This window comes from Rhineura floridana, chromosome 18 (genome assembly GCF_030035675.1).
Source record: "Rhineura floridana isolate rRhiFlo1 chromosome 18, rRhiFlo1.hap2, whole genome shotgun sequence".
Lineage (NCBI taxonomy): Eukaryota > Metazoa > Chordata > Lepidosauria > Squamata > Rhineuridae > Rhineura > Rhineura floridana.
Genome location: NC_084497.1, coordinates 14,545,186 through 14,565,016, shown reverse-complemented (window position 1 = coordinate 14,565,016; position 19,831 = coordinate 14,545,186). Strand labels below are relative to the sequence as shown.

Sequence of the window (19,831 nt, the reverse complement as noted above, 5' to 3'; positions counted from 1 at the left end):
AGCAGTGAAGGCAGCTAAAAAACATCATTTTGCTGCCACTATTAAATCATCTCTTTGCCGCCCAGCGGAGCTCTTTCGAGTTGTCCGGGGGCTTCTCCATTCAAACCCTCCGGACACGGTGGAATCATCGGAGGCCCGCTGTAATCAGTTTGCCGATCACTTCCAGAATAAGATCTCATGTATCCGCCAGGACCTAGACTCTCAAGTTATAGCAGTAGATCCTAGTGAGATGTCCGGAGCACAGTCTTGTCCTGTTTTGTTGGATGAGCTTCAGTTGGTTCAACTCGAGGACGTGGACAAGGTGCTTGGACAGGTACGTGCAACCACTTCGGTACTGGATCCTTGCCCCTCCTGGCTGATAAAAACTAGTAGGAATGGAACAGGTAGCTGGGCCAAGGAAGTGATAAATGCCTCTTTACGAGAGGGAGTGGTCCCGGGCTGTCTGAAAGAGGCAGTGGTGAGATCACTCCTGAAAAAGCCTTCCTTGGACCCAGACAATTTTAACAGCTACAGGCCAGTGGCGAATGTTCCATTCCTGGGCAAGGTCTTGGAACGGGTGGTTGCTGGCCAGCTCCAGGCACTATTGGATGAAACTGATTATCTAGATCCATTTCAATCGGGTTTTAGGCCCGGTTTTGGCACTGAGACAGCCTTGGTCGCCCTGTACGATGACCTATGTCGGGAAAAAGACAGAGGGAGTGTAACTCTGTTGATTCTCCTTGATCTCTCAGCGGCTTTTGATACCATCGACCATGGTATCCTTCTGGAGAGGCTCGCGGAGTTGGGAGTTGGAGGTACTGCTTGGCAGTGGTTCCGCTCCTACTTGGCGGGTCGTCTCCAGAAGGTAGTGCTTGGGGAACATTGCTCGACACCGCGGGCTCTCCAATATGGGGTCCCGCAGGGGTCAGTTTTGTCCCCCCTGCTTTTTAATATCTACATGAAGCCGTTGGGAGAGGTCATCAGGAGTTTTGGAGTGCGTTGTCATCAGTATGCTGATGACACGCAGCTCTACTTCTCCTTTTCATCTTCTTCAGGTGAGGCTGTCGATTTGCTGAACCGTTGCCTGGCCTCGACAATGGACTGGATGAGAGTTAACAAACTGAAGCTCAATCCAGACAAGACTGAGATGCTGTTGGTGGACGGGTTCTCTGATCGGATGGTGGATATATACCCTGTCCTGGACGGGGTTACACTCCCCCTAAAGGACCGGGTTCGTAGTCTGGGAGTCTTTTTAGACTCTTCCCTCTCACTTGAGGCTCAAGTAGCCTCGGTGGTTAGGAATGCGTTTTACCAACTTCGGGTGGTAGCCCAGCTACGTCCCTATTTGAGTAAAGAGGACCTTACATCAGTGGTACATGCTCTGGTAACCTCACGTTTGGATTACTGTAATGCGCTTTACGTAGGGCTACCTTTGAAGACAGTTCGGAAGCTACAACTAGTGCAAAATGCGGCGGCCAGATTGCTGACAAGGACCAAGCGGTCCGAGCATATAACACCTGTTCTGGCCAGCTTGCACTGGTTGCCAATATGTTTCCGGGCTAGATTCAAAGTGTTGGTATTAACCTATAAAGCCTTATACGGTGCGGGACCACGATACCTTGCGGAACGCCTCTTCCGATATGAACCGGCCCGTGCACTACGTTCTGCTACGAAGGCCCTCCTCCGGGTTCCAACTCACAGGGAGGCCCGGAGGGTGATGACAAGATCTAGGGCCTTCTCAGTGGTGGCCCCTGAACTATGGAACAGTCTCCCCGAGGAAGTACGCCTGGCGCCGACTCTGCTCTCCTTCCGGCGCCAGGTCAAAACCTTCCTATTCTCTGAAGCATTTTAAGTTACACTGATTTAATTTTAAAAATGTTTATTGTGTTGGATTGTTGCTTGTATTTTAGTATTGTTTTGTTATTTATTGTATTTTTATGCTGTTTTATGTTCACCGCCCAGAGAGCTATTGCTAGTCGGGCGGTATATAAATTTAATAAATAAATAAAATAAATAAAGGGTTTTGGCCTACCTTTCTCCCTGATATGCTAGATTTCTATGCACAGGAGTCTTTTTGTGTAGAGGAACATTCCACCATGTGAAATGAGAAGATGAAGCCTTCTTGGTAGTAGCATCTCCATTGTGGAGACCTACCTCCTGCCCTGCTTGCCTGGAGCTGCAGCCAATGGTTTTTAGGCACCAGTTAGAGCGAATTTATTTTAGTGGCTCCTGTTGGCTTTGAGGCTGCTTTCAAATTATCACTGATGTTTGACATTTGCTTCACTATAGCTATGTTTTAGCGTTTTATTTCATAAGCTGCCTTTGGAATTTTAGAATGAAAGGCAGGGTAGAAATGCTTACGGCAGAAATCCTAAGGTAAGTTAGGGACACAGAAGGAAAGTTTCCCATCTTCCCAGCCCTCCCCACCCCTCTCAACCTCTGAAAAGCCTCTCTGGAGGATTGGGGTCCCTCCTGAACAGTGTGGGAGGGGCTGTAGGGGGCAGATGGTGGGAAGGAGAGAAGAGGATGGGAAATCTTCCTTCTATGAACTCCCTTAAGTGAATTGATCTTAGGATTCAAGCCCGAATAAATACAAACCCCATCTGCGTTTACCTCCTCATATGCTGTGGGAGAGAAATTTTAATTGGCTGAAGCTGAAGACCTCTGGGTGTAACTCACTCATTTGGCACTTTTGTTCGTACGTAACACAGTATCTCCACTGAATACTGAGACTCTGGAATGAATGTTCACGTGCAGGACACAATTCTACGATTTAAGTTTGAATATCCGTTTAACCCCCATGTCTGCTTTCAAAGAGAAAACAAGGAGCACTTGTTTTCAACTCCCATGTCTGATTTCAAGGAGAAGAAAAACCTGTAAAATGAATTGGAAACTCACAATTCTGCCTAGAGCCCTGGGAGAATAAAACTCGGTGTGCACGTATGCCAACGAGCTATTTCTCCAGCTTGACAGCTGAACCCATTTCAAAGGGGGAAAGGAAAAATGGAAAATACGCTAATGCAGCACCTGAAGTGATGTCTCTCAAATGGCGGGCTTTGCTAGTTACACTTGCGTGATGAAGGAATGAAGACTTGATAGCACAGCAGATTCTGATTCTTGTTATCTGAGCTTTGTTGTCAGTTGAGAGAGACCTATTAAAAACGAGTTAACCTTGCTCTCAGGTGTCTCTTCAGCTTCTACCTCCATCAGGCTCAAAGCAGAAGGAAGAATTTTGCTGACTGGCAGATGAAAACTGTATTGCTGTGGGACATCACAACAAGCTTTGAGTCTACTCTGAGTGCTGTAGTCTGGATGGGGAATGATCCTTCTTGGTGGGCCTAGTTTTTAAAACTGAGAGACAGCTGGATTCAAGCCTCCCTGCAATTCACACTCTTCAACATGGTAGCCTTTCTCCCTCTCTTCAGAAACTGAGGTATCTGAGTGCTTGCTGAGATGTTCAAGGGAGAGTAGAAATGTCACTTATTTACACATTGAATCCTTGTATTTTTTGGGGGGGTGAATGTGTCCAGGCTAAGCTTCAGTAAAAATATACACTTGTCCAGTTCTAAGCAACTGCTGGCAGTATCCTAAAAAAATGCTGGATGATGAAGCCATTGGCAGAAATTGGCTGAACTGCCCTGATGTCAGAAAGGGTCTGCCAGGCATTAACTGAGCTATTTTGATGCTCAGGACCTCCAAATGACACTGATGAAGCTTCTCGGATCCTAGAGAGAGGGACCGGGGTAGGAAGAAGTCTCTAAGGAAGAGGGACAGCATAAAGAGGAATACTGGGGAAGGCAGCTGACCAAGGGTAGCAGGGAAGGAGGGGGAAGGGAGGGAAGGAGGGAGGGGAAGAAAATGAGTTTGGCACTTTGGGAGGGGGGAGGGGAAATCCAGTCCTCAAAGATTCTGCCCATTTGTTACCCTCAGGCCTTACCGCAGCTCAGGGTCCCGTCTTCCTTAATTTGCACCAAGATGTGAGAAGAGGAAACGAACGGAGCTGTCCCAGAGGGTTCCACCTTGACCAGTTGCAATCGGGGTGTTATTACCAGAGGGAACCGGTAAAACTGGAAGGTGAAATAGATGGTTTTTGGCCACATCTCTGAGGCTGTGCTGTCCTCTGCAGTCCTTGTTGAATAACAACCCAAAAGGAGAGAAAATAATAAAATCCATTGGGATTAAATCCTGAGATAGCAACAGCCTTACACTATGAGCCATCAATTCCCATGCTGCACACTGGACAGACCTAGTGCACCTCCCACTGAATGCTGGAGTGCAGTCCAAAGTTAATTCATTTAGAAGTTAAAAGTTTCTGCAAGACTGAAACCTGCCTTCCCAACAGCAGAGGCTGCCAGCTCTGTCTCCCGGTGAGTCACTGTTGTGACCTTGCTACCTTCCGATCAGCCTCAGCTAAAAGATTGGTCTTTCTGTCAACTCCCTGCATTGGCTGTCTTTGCAACCATTTCCTACTACAAATTTGTGCAATTTTGGAAGCTTTGTACTTTCTACCTGTTTGAACTGGCCATTGAGGTTCAGAGTTCAGTTCAGAGCAAGGTAAGAAAAGACTAGTGATTTAGATTCTTTTTACCCAACTCTGGATCCTTGGGATGGGATGGGCTATAGATCTAATTCAACACATTTTAGTTTCTGTTCTTTTTAAAACACCCAAAATTAAATCCCTGAGAATCTTGGTTTTCACCCCTCTGCTGTCCCCAAAAGCAAGTTTCTAGACCTCATGGCTGCATAGATACTTTTGGAAACATGGAAGCAGTGGCTGGTATAGTTTTTACTATCCAAATGATGACATTGCAAGAGCCTAGTCCTTACAGAGGAAGCTTCCCAGTATAATGCAAAACACAAGTTTAAGATACAAATGGGCCTTTTGCTATTCTATATAGGCAATTCTACATTTTTGTCACATCACAACCAACCTCTTCCACGCACCCTCAGGGTGGATGGATTGGATCAGCACAGACTCATTGGGAAAAGGAAAATCAGAAATAAGGATGTCTCCTTGTCCTTAAGGTTAAATTGGAGCTGAGCCACGTTTTCATACATTTTCTGAAGAAATCTGCGTATCTGATGGGAGTAAATTCTTTGGCAAATGGTTATGCAGATCTTGTAAACACTGAATCTGGATGTCTGTTTCTTCCTAACCCTCGTGGACGAGCTCAGAGACTGCTCTGACTCCCTCAGCTGGGTTCCCTGTCAGCTATTTCACAAAGTACATTGCTCTCTGCAGCTTTACAATAACAACAAAACAGTTGTCTCGTGCTTACAGCATTTTTTTTGTGTGTGCAAAGTGCTGTGTGTCCAGAAGGAAAACAGGAGCTGTTTTGAGGCAGCTGTTGAAAAGCCACTGCAAATCCAGAAGCATTTTCCGATAACAATGAAACCCAAGCTCCACTGACAGTTTTGAGTAGGATCTATCTTACACACGGCCAGAAACAGGTTTTACCTGGTAAATGCAAGGAACTGCAAGATGATTTCGTTGTTTTGTAGGAGGTCAGCTTCTTCCCGTTGCGGGTTGAAGTTCAAGGGGTCTGAAGGATCCACCATTTGGACGGGCTCCTTGTTGCAGTCCAGGAGCTCAGGGAATCCAGATGCTTGTAGGCGGGCAAGAGAGGCCCGTGTAAGGCCAGTGCTAGGGCTGAAGAAGAGGCAGGCATTTGAGTCTGAGGGAAATGAGATGTCACCACCGCCACAGGCTCTGAGCCTGTGCCCCCCCCCCCAGCACATATCCGGAAGGAATCAGATGACCTTAAGAGCAGGGGTGCAAAAATCTAGGTGTCCACTGGCCAAAAACCTTGGGCAGATGCCTAGCTCCTGAGTTTCTGCAGAGAGCAGGAAGCAAGGGTTTTCTTCTACCTGGCTCCTAGAAAAACCGGCTGGCTCCTTCATTTTGCAAATAAGACCTGCATCTTCTTCCAGGCTATGATTCTCAAGATGGGAGCCAAGCTTATGCAGGGCGGCATGAAAAGATGCTGGGGGGGGGAGACATATCCTGTACTTCCCCTCCCCCCACATGCAAGTCGATTGGGGCAAGAAGCTGAATACTAACCAAATCTTTCTCAGTTACTGCGGCACAAAGAAGCTCCGTGTCCCATGCCAGTTCTGAGAATCACAGAACCAACTACTGTGGGCTAGCCCTACTCAGGTCAGACTCACTGAAATGAGTGGACATGGCAACTGAGCTCTGTTCATTCATATGGGTTGCACCCAACTGTGTTTTACACAGAGCAGACCCACTGAAGCGAAGGGAACTAAGTAACTCATGACCATGGACTTCAATGGGTCTGCTCTGAGTAGGACTAACATTGATACAGCCCAATGGTTGTTAGTTGGATACAACGGTGTTTTTCCAAAATTTCACTCCGCCCCTTCTCCATCCTCCAGAACATGGTGGTGCTCCCAAGGTGGTCCTTGGATGAAGGCGATCCCTGACTGGGCATTTAGACTGGACGCTCCCCAGAGCAAAGGCTTGACTCTTTTTATGTCACTCTGTAAGCCACTGTGGGCATTGATGGCACTACAGAAACAATAAATTGCCGCCCTGGGCTCCAGCTGGAAGAGCGGGATATAAATCGAATAATAAATAAATAAAATAAATAGTAAGAATAAGTGTCAGGATCAAAAGCACCACAGCATCTTGGACTCATCAGATGGCCCAGAGGTGTGTCCCAACAAAACAGTCCACAGAAAGGAGCCGTGCACGTGTTAGGAGGAGCCAGCTAAGAATGAGGGATGAGGAAAGGTGGGTGTGTTTATTTCCCCTGCCCTTAATTAATCACCTGATTTCTGCCTGAAACCTGGAGCACAGGCTTTGAGACAGAGGTGCCCGAGGATCGTTCTATTGGGGCAATCTGCGAGAGAGGTCCATCCCAGTGCCCAGCGTGGGTTTGAAGGGGCAGGCCTAGCTTAGAGCACGGCTGGGGAACCTGTGGACCTCCTGATGCTGTTGGACCACAACCCCCATCCTCCCTGGCCACTGGCGGTGCTGCCTACTGGGGCGCTGGAGTCCAATGATGCCTCCAGGGACACAGCAGGGTCCCCATCCCTGGCTCACAGACCAGCAATTGCTCCTGTTGATGGATCTGCTGGATTCCATCCTCCAGCAGGAGCCCAGGAAACAAGAGGGAGGGGGGCAAGAGTCTAATGCAGCGGATGCTCGGGATGGCAGGCACGTGCCAACAGAGACCCACCAAAGTTCTTCCTACTCCAAAAAGCAAGAGTCAGCGCATGGATATTCCACCCCTGCAACAGCGCCAGACTCATCCAAAGGGCCGATCAGTCAGCACAGTGCAGCTTGTAGGCACAGCCGAGGTCTACATCTCCCCTCCGCCCACCTCAGGGTCCAAACAAAACACATCTTGCCTTGTGGGCCACGGGCTGACTATTGCTAGTCCCAAGGAATGTTGCATCTGATTTCCCAGCAGGTTCTTGCCATTCCAGACAGGACGTGTGGGTGAGCATCACCTTCTTCCCTCTTGAAATCCTCCCCACCCAGACCTACAAGTCCCTCCTTCGTCTTATTTCTGCCAATGAGGGCGCGGCATTTTCAGCAGCACTTCCTCAAAAGCCTGCTCGTCAAGCAAGCTTGTCCTCTGCGTCAGTGTCCACCAACAGGCATGCTTGGGGAATAGGCCCTGCCTCCCCCAACCTCACCTTCCTTTGCGCGGGCCCAGGGCCATGATGGGCACATGCACTGGGGTGAAGGGCAACTCTTGGAGCTGATCTGCAGAGGATGATTCCTGAACCAGTGAGCTATAGCTAAGGTCGGACTCCAAGTGGGTGATGGCTCCGCGTGGGTTCCCCTGCTATCAAATGAGAGAAAGGAAAAAACAGGCAAACTGGCTGGCATGCAGGGACAGCACCACACAGACAGATGAAAAGGTTGTCACACAGAGGAGGGCCAGGATCTTTCCTCGATCATCCCAGAGTGCAGGACACGGAATAATGGGCTCAAGTTACAGGAAGCCAGATTTCGGCTGGACATCAGTAAAACGTCCTACTGTTAGAGTGGTACAACAATGGAACCAGTGACCTAGGGAGGTGGTGGGCTCTCCAACCCTGGAGGGCTTCAAGAAGCAGCGGGACAGGCACCTGTCGGGTATGTTTTAACTTGGATTCCTGCACTGAACAGGGGGTTGGACTTGATGGGCTTATAGGCCCCTTCCTACTCTACAATTCTATGAAAACATTTGAGCAACCATGGTCAAAACGCCTCTGAGGCTCTGCCTTTCCACACCAGATTCTAGAGCCCTCACCCTGTCTGCTTGTGCCTAGGCTAACCAGATATATTCAACCCCATTTCAAAATCTCCAGGCAGAGGTGCCCAGAGTCTTTCCTCAACAATGCTGGCATTGACTTGCTTTTTTCATGGCTCTTCAGCAGGACTGTGTGATTTCTGTGATTCTAAACAAGTGCAAAAGAAGGAGCACACAATGTGGCACAGGGGAGCTTCTTGAGACTTTCAGCTTTCAGTTTTTAAAACAACAGCCGAGTTGCTAGCCCTCATAGTGGCAAAAGTGAGCTGGCAGGATGCATGAGCATAAGATTTCCAATGGTTGGTTGAGGTGAGGGGCAGGGATGCAACACCCTACACCACATCTTGTCCCTCCCCAGCAAAAAAGAATACATTATGCAAAATAGGAAACTGTGCAAACCTGTGCTATAATTTATACATCCAAGAATTCTCCTGTTCTGGAGAGCTTGGCAATAGTAACAATAGGTTGTATCCAGCTAAGCTTTACAACAGGGTAGACCCACTGAAATTAATGAGCAATGTTAGTCATGTCATTAACTTCAAGGGGTCTGCTCTGAGTAGGACTAGCACTGGACACAACCCAAAATGTTCAAAGCTCAAACTACGTGCACACACAGCCTAAATATCGGTCTGCAACTTCCAAGAACAAGGGCAATACTTGATCTTCATCTCAAATGACTGTTGGGAGGGGGGAGACACAGAGCTTTAAGAGTAGCTTACCCTCTATTTTACACAACCGGCATTGGGTGGAAGCCTGTGAAGAATAAGAACAGGCCCATTTACAGCTCCAGAGGGAAACTGGAGAGAGAGATCACCCAGGACTGCCACCCAAAGGATCAGCTGCTCACTTCTCCCAGCAAATTGTGTACATAGGGAACGTGTTACCATTTCATAGGATCACAGAATGGAGAGTTGGAAGGGGCCTATCAAGCCATCGAGTCCAACCCCCTGCTCAATGCAGGAATCCAAATCAAAGCATTCCCGACAGATGGCTGTCCAGCTGCCTCTTGAAGGCCTCCAGGGTTGGAGAGCCCACCACCTCCCTTGGTCATTGGTTCCATTGTCGTACCACTCTAACAGTTAGGAGGTTTTTCCTGATGTCCAGTCGAAATCTGGCTTCCTGCAACTTGAGCCCATTATTCCGTGTCCTGCACTCTGGGACGATCGAGTAGAGATCCCGGCCCTCCCCTATGTGACAACCTTTCATGTACTTGAAGAGTGCTATCATATCTCCCCTCAGTCTCCTCTTCTCCGGGCTAAACATGCCCAGTTCTTTCAGTCTCTCCTCACAGGGCTTTGTCTCCAGTCCCCTGATCATCCTTGTTGCCCTCCTCTGAACCTGTTCCATTTGCCATATTAGGAAAGGGGACCTCTTGCACAACAGCCTCCAGCTTTCTCTGCACAATTCCTACCTTTGAATACAGCAAGCCTGACCATTTCTCAGGGTCGGGTTTTCCTTTTAAAAGGGCAGTCACAGGGAAGTGTTTGGTATAACCACGTAAGTGGAGCCTTGTTGAATCTGGTCCAGCACCCTAACTCTCACAGCAGCTAAGCAGGTGCCTCTGGGAATCCCACAAGCAGAGCATGAAAGGCTACTGCATGCAGGGTCAGCCCACGGTGTTTTGCTTCCTGAGGCGAAGGACAAGACGGTGCCTCCCCTTCCCCCCATTGCACATACAGAAGCCAACCAGGCTGGCAAGTTGAATCTTACACTGGCAACGAGGGAGGACATGTGCACATTAGCAGCTTAAAGCACAGCAAGGTCATTTCCCCCCACTGCGGTTGAAGTTGCATTTGCACATTGCTGTACAGAACAGAGAGGGGGCGGGGGTGTCTTCATCCAACACGTATTACCTGTTTGGTTTCCCCGCCCCTGCAACCTCCTCCCCATACATGAACCTGTCATCTGCGCAGGAGCGCTCATCTGCAGAAGCGCAAAGGCTGCCTCAAATATATACGCCTGGCTTAACCACAAAGTGAATGTGGCTTAGGTTTTCCAGTCAGACTGACGCTGGTTTGAGGCAAAAGGCATCCCACAGCAGTGTTTCTCAAGAAACTGCAGGGACAACATGGATTGTGGCAAACACAGTGTGTATGCAGCTTCGAACACTAGTAGAGGGAGTGCCCTGGATGCAGAGGGAATGGTAATGTGTACACAGGTAGATCATCCTGCATGGCACCTAAGGGCAGTAAGCTAGTTTAGGGTGCGCAGGGCTGGCTGTATGGCTATGTTCATGCACTACCCCTCAAAATCTGCCTCACTTTGCCCAGTGGTAGCGCCGGCCCTGACTGGATGTTCATGCTCCAGAATATTCTGAAACGTGCAAGACTTCCATATCAGACCACCTGGTGGAGAAAGGGTTGATGTGGCCCACATCAGGTTGCACTCGAGGGGATTTCTTGGGACAAAAAGAGAGTGCAAGCCTTTACCTCTTGCACCTGCCTCAGAGCCTCCGAGGACTGTGACAGCAGAGCACCTCCGGATGGTTGCAGTGGGGGCTTGGAGGAGTGGCTCCCTGGAGACACAGAGAGCTGGGATATTGATAGCTGAAATGAAAAGATTAGCGTTAAGTTGGAAGTATCCCCTCCGCTTGCTCTTCTGATGTAGCGAGGGGTGTGGAGGGGACAGAGGCAATCTGTAGTGCTTGGACTGGATGAATCCCTAAAGGAGCAGCTTCACTGTGCTGTGATTAAGCACTGATCCATACAGAAAGCAGAACGGGGCAGTCAGCTAAATTTTACACTGTACCACTTCAGCCTGAAGGTTGGTGTTTGTGTGCGATATTTTTGAAGACACCATCATGTGAAACACTCCCCTGCGTGTAATGAGCTGACTCATCAGAAATACGCCTTTACCCTAGCCCACTCCTGAACTATCACCTTTACCACATGCAGGGAGAAAAGTCTGTCGAGAACAATAGCACACAGTCCAATCCTAAGCACATTTGCTCAGCCTATTGCTTTCATTTGGACTGACTCCCAAGAAATTATGCTACAACTTTGTTATGGAAAGCATTTTCTGTAACATTTGTCTATAGTGGTTTTTAAAAACCCCAATGATGATGACGACGATTGCTATCGCTACTTGTTTCTAGGGTGGATCTGAGGAAGTGGAAAACTTGATTCACGTTATTTTTTCAACGCAGATTTTACAGTGGCTTATGTGAAGTGTTTATCTGCTGTTTAAATCTTCCCCAGGAAGGTCTTCTGGTTTTTATGTCATGTACACCCCTCATGTAGCAAACTCAGAACTGAACATAAATAATCACTCTGAGTAAAGAGCAAATTATCTGAAGCAAGTATGTTACTCTGGTTCATTCTGCGACTTTGGAGGTTACACTCAGAAAGATGAGGTGGAGGCAAGGGTGGGTTCACTCACCAATTCACTCTCCCCAGGTACTCTGAAAATACCAGGCATGCTCATGATCGCTAATAAATTCTGGCAATGATGTTGTTTGGCCCCTCCTCCACTCACAAAAGCCACTGGAACTCACTGCCATGTGAGCAGGGCAGGGGGAAAAAGCGAACTGTCATCACTGCCACCTCTGTAAATAGACTATCTTTACTGTTTTAATGATACGTTATTGCTCTTAATGATCTTAAGTAAGCTGCTCTGACCGACTTGCCAGCTGAAGGGGTGTGTGTTACAAATCTGTTGATTCAGGCGTTTGGAAACTTTTTTAGCCCTAAGGCCACATTCCCTCACAGGTAACCTCCTGGTGGTTGCCTGCCAGCGGTGGGCAAGGAAGAAATGAAAGCAGGCACAGCAACGGATGAGACTCTTCCCTTTGTACAGGAGGCCACAAGCCAGCCATGCAAAAGTCAGAGGTTCCTACACAAACACACACACACAGGTCTCCATCCTCCACCCAGGCAAGCACGAGACTCGCAGACATATTCCAGTCAAGTGGAAGTACTTCAGGCAGGGCCCATGATGGGTATGTCCTGGGGAGAGGGGGTGTGGCCTGGGCAGAGTCCTGAAGGGCCTCACTTGGACCCCAGGTGCGGGATTTCCCACTTCTGCTTTAAATAAATAATGTTAATTATTCTTGGCACTTTATACAGCAAAAAGGCAGGTCTTTAATCTAAGGAACTTGCATCTACATCTAATATAATTCTCATAAAAGGATTGTTAGTTATTTATTTAAATTATTAGTAGTAGTAGTAGTAGTAGTAGTGGTAGTAGTAGTGAGCTCAGGGGCAGCATAAAAGGTTCTCCCTTCCCTAAGTCACCCTCACAGCAACCATGCAAGGTAGGCTTGAGCTGCTGGCGTAAGGTCACCCAGCTTGTGTCACGACTGAGCATGGATTTGAACCTGGGGCTCCCAGTCATGGGCCAACTCTCTAACCACAACAAATCCTGAGCATTATTGCAAAAGAATGAAGCTTAACAATGCACCAGTGAGCAATTGTAAAGGAGGGAGTGTTTCTGTGTGAATGTGGCATGAAAGAGGGGAGAACAGAAGTGGCCAGCACAAAGCCACCCTTTTATCCTGCATCCTGTTTAAAATGGGATTTGTGCAACATCATCTTTCCATCCAATGATGGCAAAGAGGGGGTCACCAGTCCCTCTCCTCTGCCTTCAAATCCCAGCAGCTTCTCCTGGCGAGTTCACCCACTAAGCTCCTTTATTTCTTCCCTGCTTTTTTTCTGCTGGAGCCCAATCTCCTTAATTTACTGGGGCTGCCCTCCATGAAAGATAAGGACAAGTACTGGGACCGTACAGTGAAAACGAAATACAGACATCAAACCAGTAATTCCCAAATCGTGTGCCACAGGAAATAAATGAACAACTTCAGAAAAATAAAATTAAAGTCTCCTGAGACCCCCAAGTGCTTACGAACAGAGGAGTCTCCCCACTGCATCTCTGCATGAGTCACTGATCTGGCCTGTGTTAGGCACAGCCAGCTGGATCACTGAATCATTCCTAATACAGAATTACCTGCCCCCGCAGGGTGTTACCCTTTGTGCCAATGCTCAGGGTTGGCCTTCTTCCAGTCATCCTTTGCTGGGACAGGTAATTCTTCCACCCTGGAGACAAGCAGACCATCAAATCACTCCTGATAGACAATGGCTCAGATGAGGCTGCTTGTTACATCTCCAACTGAGTCAATGCGCAGAGCTTGCCACTTTTCAGTCAGCCACTGCCGGTAGTTGGTAGTTGTTATGTGGCTCCCGGCATTAGGTGAGATTAGATCATTCTGACATTCCAGGTACAGAGATGTGCTGAGTGTACCTGCCATGACTCACACAAAAACACAGGGAGTGGGCTCATCTGAGAGCAGATAATTTCTCAGTCTTTCAGAGTGAACCTCTTGGTGAAGCATGCTTCCAGTTTCAATTCAGGAAACTGAGCCTCTGTGATTAAAAGCTTTGGGAACACAGCATTAAATGATCACGTCTGCTCATTTCCTGTAATGAGCCAACAGATAGGAACCACTGGTGCAGCTACTTACCCCAGGGCCTTGGGAGTAATCTTGGGTGGAAACGAGCATCTTAGGGGAAGGTGGAGAACCTGGGGGAGAAGGAAGGAAGGAAGGAAGGTTAGGCACAGCAGGAGGCAAAGTCTGACTGCGGAGTTTTTCAAGCGGACCTGTCAGGCACTTTTAAGACCAAGTCACAGGCTACGCAGAAGTCGTGCTGGCCCTGCAGATCTAATGCACTCACATTTTTAAGAGGGGGAAATGATGAATGTGGTGTGGCTCGATTAGCCAGTTATTGATTGATTGTGCTTTTGGCTGTTTTTTCATCACAGTGGGACCTCAAAGTGGTTTCCAGCATACAAATAAAATAGCATATTACTAAAACATTATTTTAAAAATTAAAATACAGTATTTGCATCTGATAACTCAGAACAAGCAGCTCAAACAATCCTGGAACCCGAAGTGGCTTAAAGGAACTCTGCAAAGGCCGGGGAGATTAAATGAGTCTTAACGAGCCAGTGGGATCCTGACAAGGTTGTGGCCATCTTTGCCTCTAAGGCAGCCTTTGCCAGCATGGCATCCTAGAATCATAGAATAGTAGAGTTGGAAGGGGCCTATAAGGACATCAAGTCCAACCCCCTGTGCAATGCTCCAGCTCTTTCGCACTGCAACACCCTCCAACCAACACAATTGAGTGGAAATCCAAAACAGCTGGAAGGCACCAGGTTGGTGAAGGGTGCTCTGAGGGGAGAGGATTCCATAACTGTGGTGTCACCACAGAGAAGACTCTGTTCTCTGACACCACGCAGTGAGCTATGTCTCCTGGTGGGACAAGAAGCTCCAGCTGCCCCCAGCCAAACTCAGTGCCTGAACAAGTTGGTATGGAGAAAGGGCTCTATTTCATTTATTTGTATTTATTACATTTATATCTCACCTTTCTTCCAAGGAGCGGAAGGTGGCATACATTGTTCTCTTTCTCCCCATTTTACCCTCACAACAACCCTGTGAGCTAGGTTAAGCTGAGGGACTGTGACTGGCCCAGAATCACCCAGTGAGCAAAGCAAGGATTTGAACCCTGGTCTCCCAGCTCCTATGTCAACACTTTACCCACTACACTATACAGCCTCTCCAACTCTGATTGATAAGAGTGCTACCAAATGGTTTGGGCCAAGTTACTTGAAGCACCACCTACACCCATTCTAACCTATCTGGACCTTGAGATGAACCTCTGAAGGCTTGCTTATGCGCCCACCTGTTAAGACTATCAGGTTACTAGCCACCCGTAATAGAGCCCTTTCAGTGGTGGCCCCATAGTTGTGGAACGAGTTGGAAAAGCACGCTGCATGGTCCACAGAGATCCTCTTGACATATGGCTTTGGGGGTGTACAGGACTGTATTATTAAACCAAACTCTCAAGAAAGTCATCAGGGCCTGTACTCCAAAAGCAAGGTGAAGAGTCTTCCATTTCCTCTGGCTTTTAAACAGCAAGAGAACCAGCTTGTACCAGAAGGGTTTTATAAGTTTGAGGTTTTGAGAGGGATCCTAGTGAATTTCAGCCTTGTTGCTAGGTCACTCCCTGGAGTCTTAGGCTGTTCTGATATCTATCAGATATATTGGTAAGAGAAACCATTCACCTTTTCATGGCTTGGAATACAATCAAGGTTTGGTTGTAGTCTGTGCTAAAAATGATTAAAATCCTGCACCTAGACAAACTTTTGTGGGGCTCTGAAGCCCAACTAATTGCTAGAAAGCCTATTTGGCCACCTCTCCAAAGTAAGAAAGGAAAAAAAGGGCCACGTGCTTTCAAGCACATCTCCATACCCATGAAAGCTGGAAACTTGTCTCGATTTTATAAGTGAAAGCTGAGGGATGCAGAACTGATGCGCCATGCCCAGTGTCACATTCTAAGGATTTTCAGTGCTGCCACAGAATGCAGGCCTATACAGTGCCCTACAAGCAAGTTGCCCACCATCACAACAGGTGGTGCATGTGGATCACCAATGTGGTACCTGTGGGCACAATGGTGCCCTTGTGGTCTTCTCCTGATGCCCACAAAGCCTCTGTGCCCCTCTTCCCACTGCCTTCTCAGTCACGAGGTGGTCAAGATCATTGGCTTTTTCTCACTTGAAAAATACGTACAGCTGATGAAGGAACTTGGAAGAGTGACACTTCCCCCACTTCCAATTCCAACTTTATGTACTTTTCAAGGCTCAGATTAATTCTACTGGTTCTGACTTTTACCCAGAACCTTTGGAAAAGCAAACTTTGTGTGTGCATACTTTCTTTCCTGGGGGGGGGGGGCAGGGGCTGATCTGAGGGAGGGGCAGAGAAGAGGGGATGGTGCCCATAACACTTGCTCAAAAATGTGTCCATGGGCAGGGACTTCAGGATTCTATCTGGGGAAGCACACGGATAGTCTATGTGGAAATCCATGGGGGTCCCTTTTGGTGGAGGTCAGACCACCCATAATGAGGGATCTGTGGACAGACATAGGTGCAATGGTGCCCCCACATATAGTGTTTAACTTTGCTCCATAGGAGTGAATGGCAACCATTCATCTATATGTGAGACCCTACATGTGGGGATTCAATAATGTCTGCAATGTGAGTCCTGCCTTCACAGCCGGGCCTAGATAGCATTTTTACAGGCTCCTATTGGGAGGAAGGGTGGGATACAAATTTAATAAATTACCAACATCATCAACAACAATTAAATTTATAGCCTGCCATTGCTCCCAGAAGGAGCCCAGGGTGGCAAACAAAAACACTAAAACCAAGACACCTTTAAAAATAAACATTTGAAACATCTTTAAAACAATTCCAACACAGACACAGACTGGGATACGGTCTCTACTTAAAAGGCTTGTTGAAAGAGGAAGGTCTTCAATAGGCGCCAGACAGGTAACAGAGATGGCACCTGACTAATTTTTAAGGGAAGGGAATTCCAAAGTGTCGGTGCCACAACACTAAAGGTCTGCTTCCTGTGTAGTGTGAAATAGACCTCCCGCAGGAGGCTCTCATCTGCAGATCACAGTGGTAGCCTGGGTATCTTTCAGGTATCCTGGTCCCAAGCTGTACAGGGCTTTGCACGCCAACACCAGAACCTTGAACTTAGCCTGGTAACTAACAGGCAGACAGTGCAATTCTTTGCAATTCAGTGCTGCATTTTGCACCAGCTGCAGCTTCTAGACCAATGTTAAGGGTTGCCCCACATTTATTTATTTATTTATTTATTATTTGACTGATATCCTGCCCTTCCTCCAGCAGGAGCCCAGGGAGGCAAACGAAAGCACTAAAACCACTTTAAAACATCATTAAAACAAAACATCTTTAAAAACATTTTTTTTAAAAAAATTGAGCGTGTTACAGTAATCCATCCTGAAGATTACCAGTGCATGGACAACAGTGGTCAGGCCATCCCAGTCCAGAAATGGCCACAGTTGGCTTACCGGTAAAGCTGGTAAAAGGCACTCCTAGCCACTGAGGTCACCTGGGCCTCTAGTGACAAAGACAGATCCAGGCGCACCCCCAGACTATAAACCTGCTCTTTCAGAGGGAGTACGACTCCGCCCAAAGCAGGCAACTGACCAATTATCTGAACTCGGGAACCACCAACCCACAATACCTCTGTCTTGTTAGGATTCAGACTCAGGTTACTGGCCCTCATCCAGCTCACCGCCGAGTCCAGGCAGCAGTCCAGGGCTTGCCCGGACTCTCCTGATTCAGATGTTACAGAGAAATTGAACTGGGTATCATCAGCGTACTGCTGACACCTCACCCCAAATCTCCTAAAGTCCACTTCTCCATGGCTTCATATAGATGTTAGACAGCATTGGGGCAAGATGGTACCATGCGGCACCCCACAGCACAAATGCCAGGAGGCCACAAGACAATAATCCAATCTTATTCTCTGAAACCAACCTTGGAGATAGTGTTTTATGGTAGTTCTGATCCTAAGTTGGCTCAGAAGGATACCATGGCGAATGGTATCAAAAGCTACTGAGTGATCATGTAAGATTAACAGCGTCTCACTCCCCCTGCCCTTCTCCCAATAAAGTTCAGCCATTGCATCTCATTCCCTCCATCCCCCAGAACTCAGGAGAAGGAAGTGTAAATGGCCTGCATGGCCTCATCCCCAGTCCACCTGGTCCTGAAGAGGCAGTTGGGGGGGGGATTTTGATTGCTATCTGCCCTCTGGAGATGTGGGACTGTCAGTGTGTGCCGGAAACTGTGGTGGAGCGGTTAGACTGTCAGACCAGGACTTGGGTTGGAGGAGAGAAGACCCAGATTCAAATCTCCACTTGGTCATGAAACTTACTTGGCAATCTCAGGCCAGTCACACTTTCCCAGGCTAGGAGGACAAAAGGATGGAAGGGGTGAACTGCATGCACTGCCTTGAGCTTCTTAGAAAAAAGGTGGGATATTAAATAAATAGAAATTCAGTGGTTTGGTATCTATTTCACCCAGCAATTTCCCAGGATCCCATTCCCCTCCCCTCCCGAGATTAGACTTTGGTACCTCTTTGCTGCAAAATGCAGCTCCTTCATCACTGTAATGCTCTGTGATTTCCCTTACAGCCATACGGCCCTGGTTAAATGGGATGCTTAATGAGACGTGAACGCTTCCGAATACTTAAGGTTTCTCATGGCTTTTACATCATTCCTTGTCACCTTTTTTGCCTGCTGGGGCATTCAGAACCTGAACCTACTTCAAAAGCCATGCTGCCATCATAGTACCTGATCGTGGTAAGAGTTCCCTGCTAGGCGTTCATTAGAGAAGCCCAGCCCCCCAACTTGTTCATGGAACTATATGAGGTGTACATGATCTGACTAGCTTCGGTTTGGCTGCAGGGAGAGTCTCCCTCCTACGTGTCTGTGGAACAGGCCCTATTACAGGTTCTATACTTATAAGAAATCATTCTTTCAGGGTGGCAGCACTTACTCTTTGGAACTTCTTGCCTATTGACATCAGGCAGGCACCTTCGCTGTATTTTATTTTTAGGCAAGCCCACAGCTGGTATAGCCCAGTGGGGAGGACAGCCTGGCTGGGAGGCCAGAGTCTGTGAGTTCAAATCCCCACTCGTGTCTCCTGGGTGTCAAGGGCCAGCTCAAGATCACCCCCACAGGGAGTGGCTCAGGGGTGACGTGCCCTGCCACCTGTGCAGCCGTGGGCAAGCGGCAGAGTCCCAAGGAGCCCAATTGCCCCCCAGCTGGCAGTTGCGGACAAGGAAGGGGCTGGCTTGTGCAGCGGTGGCAAGCTGAGCAGGCCCTAGCCAGCTGGGGAGGACTAGCCTCAGGGGGAGACAATGGGAAACGCCCTCTGAATACCACTTACCATGAAAACCCTATTCATAGGGTAGCCCTAAGTCGGGATTGACTTGAAGTAAGTCCATTTCCATTTTCATCCAGACACACAGATGCTGATATCTATTTTTTTTAGTCTGTTGATGTTTTAATTGTTTTTTTAAAAAATCTGTTTTATTGATAATTTTAATGTTTTTTGTAAACCACTTAGATGTTTTTCACAATCAAGTGGTATATAAATTTTGTTAAATAAAAATAAGTATGGGTCATAGAATCATAGAGTTGGAAGGGGCCTTGTAGGCCATCGAGTCCAACCCCCTGCTCACAGCAGGAAATCCACAGCTAGAGCATCTCCCGCAGATAGCTGTCCAGCCTCTGCTTGAAGACATCCAGCAAAGGGGATCCCACCACCTCCCTAGGCAGTCGGTTCCATTGCCGAACTGCCCTTACTGTCAAGAAGTTCCTTCTAATGTCCAATCTGAATCTACGCTCCTGCAACTTAAAACCATTAGACCTAGTCCTACCCTCTGGGGCAGCAGAGAACAAATCTGTACCCTCCTCTATGTGACAGCCCTTCAGGTACTTAAAGAGGGCAATCATGTCACCCCTCACCCTCAGGGTCCCTGCTCATGAGGACTCTGCTCCAGTTGCCACCTTTTGGTTGCTTAGATAGAGTGTAGGGTAGGACCTTATCTTCTTTAGAGCCAATAGTTCTAGTACTTATGCTAGGCTTGGCCAATCCAGAGGCTCCATTCTGCCTGCCAATCACAGGAATAGGTATTCCATACGAGGTTCACAGCTTGAGGAGCAGCTGATCAGCCTAGATGAGCTCCAAGCTACAGACTTGGACATTCTCCATTC

At 47.9% G+C, this 19,831-nt stretch overlaps 1 protein-coding gene across 8 annotated transcripts in view; it reads right to left on the bottom strand.

Moving 5' to 3' along the window:
- The window catches only part of NPHP4 (nephrocystin 4), a 172,056-nt gene that overhangs the window by 43,918 nt on the left and 108,307 nt on the right, over positions 1–19,831 (bottom strand). For 7 of the 8 annotated variants that reach the window (XM_061601417.1, XM_061601421.1, XM_061601420.1 and 4 more), the window contains 5 exons: positions 13,702–13,760; positions 10,676–10,792; positions 7,645–7,796; positions 5,438–5,629; positions 3,917–4,107 (listed from right to left, as the gene is read on the bottom strand). In XM_061601417.1, coding sequence (XP_061457401.1) covers positions 3,917–4,107; positions 5,438–5,629; positions 7,645–7,796; positions 10,676–10,792; positions 13,702–13,760 — 711 coding nt within the window. The remainder of the gene's footprint in view (positions 1–3,916; positions 4,108–5,437; positions 5,630–7,644; positions 7,797–10,675; positions 10,793–13,701; positions 13,761–19,831) is intronic. The other variant, XM_061601422.1, reaches the window with a different exon arrangement.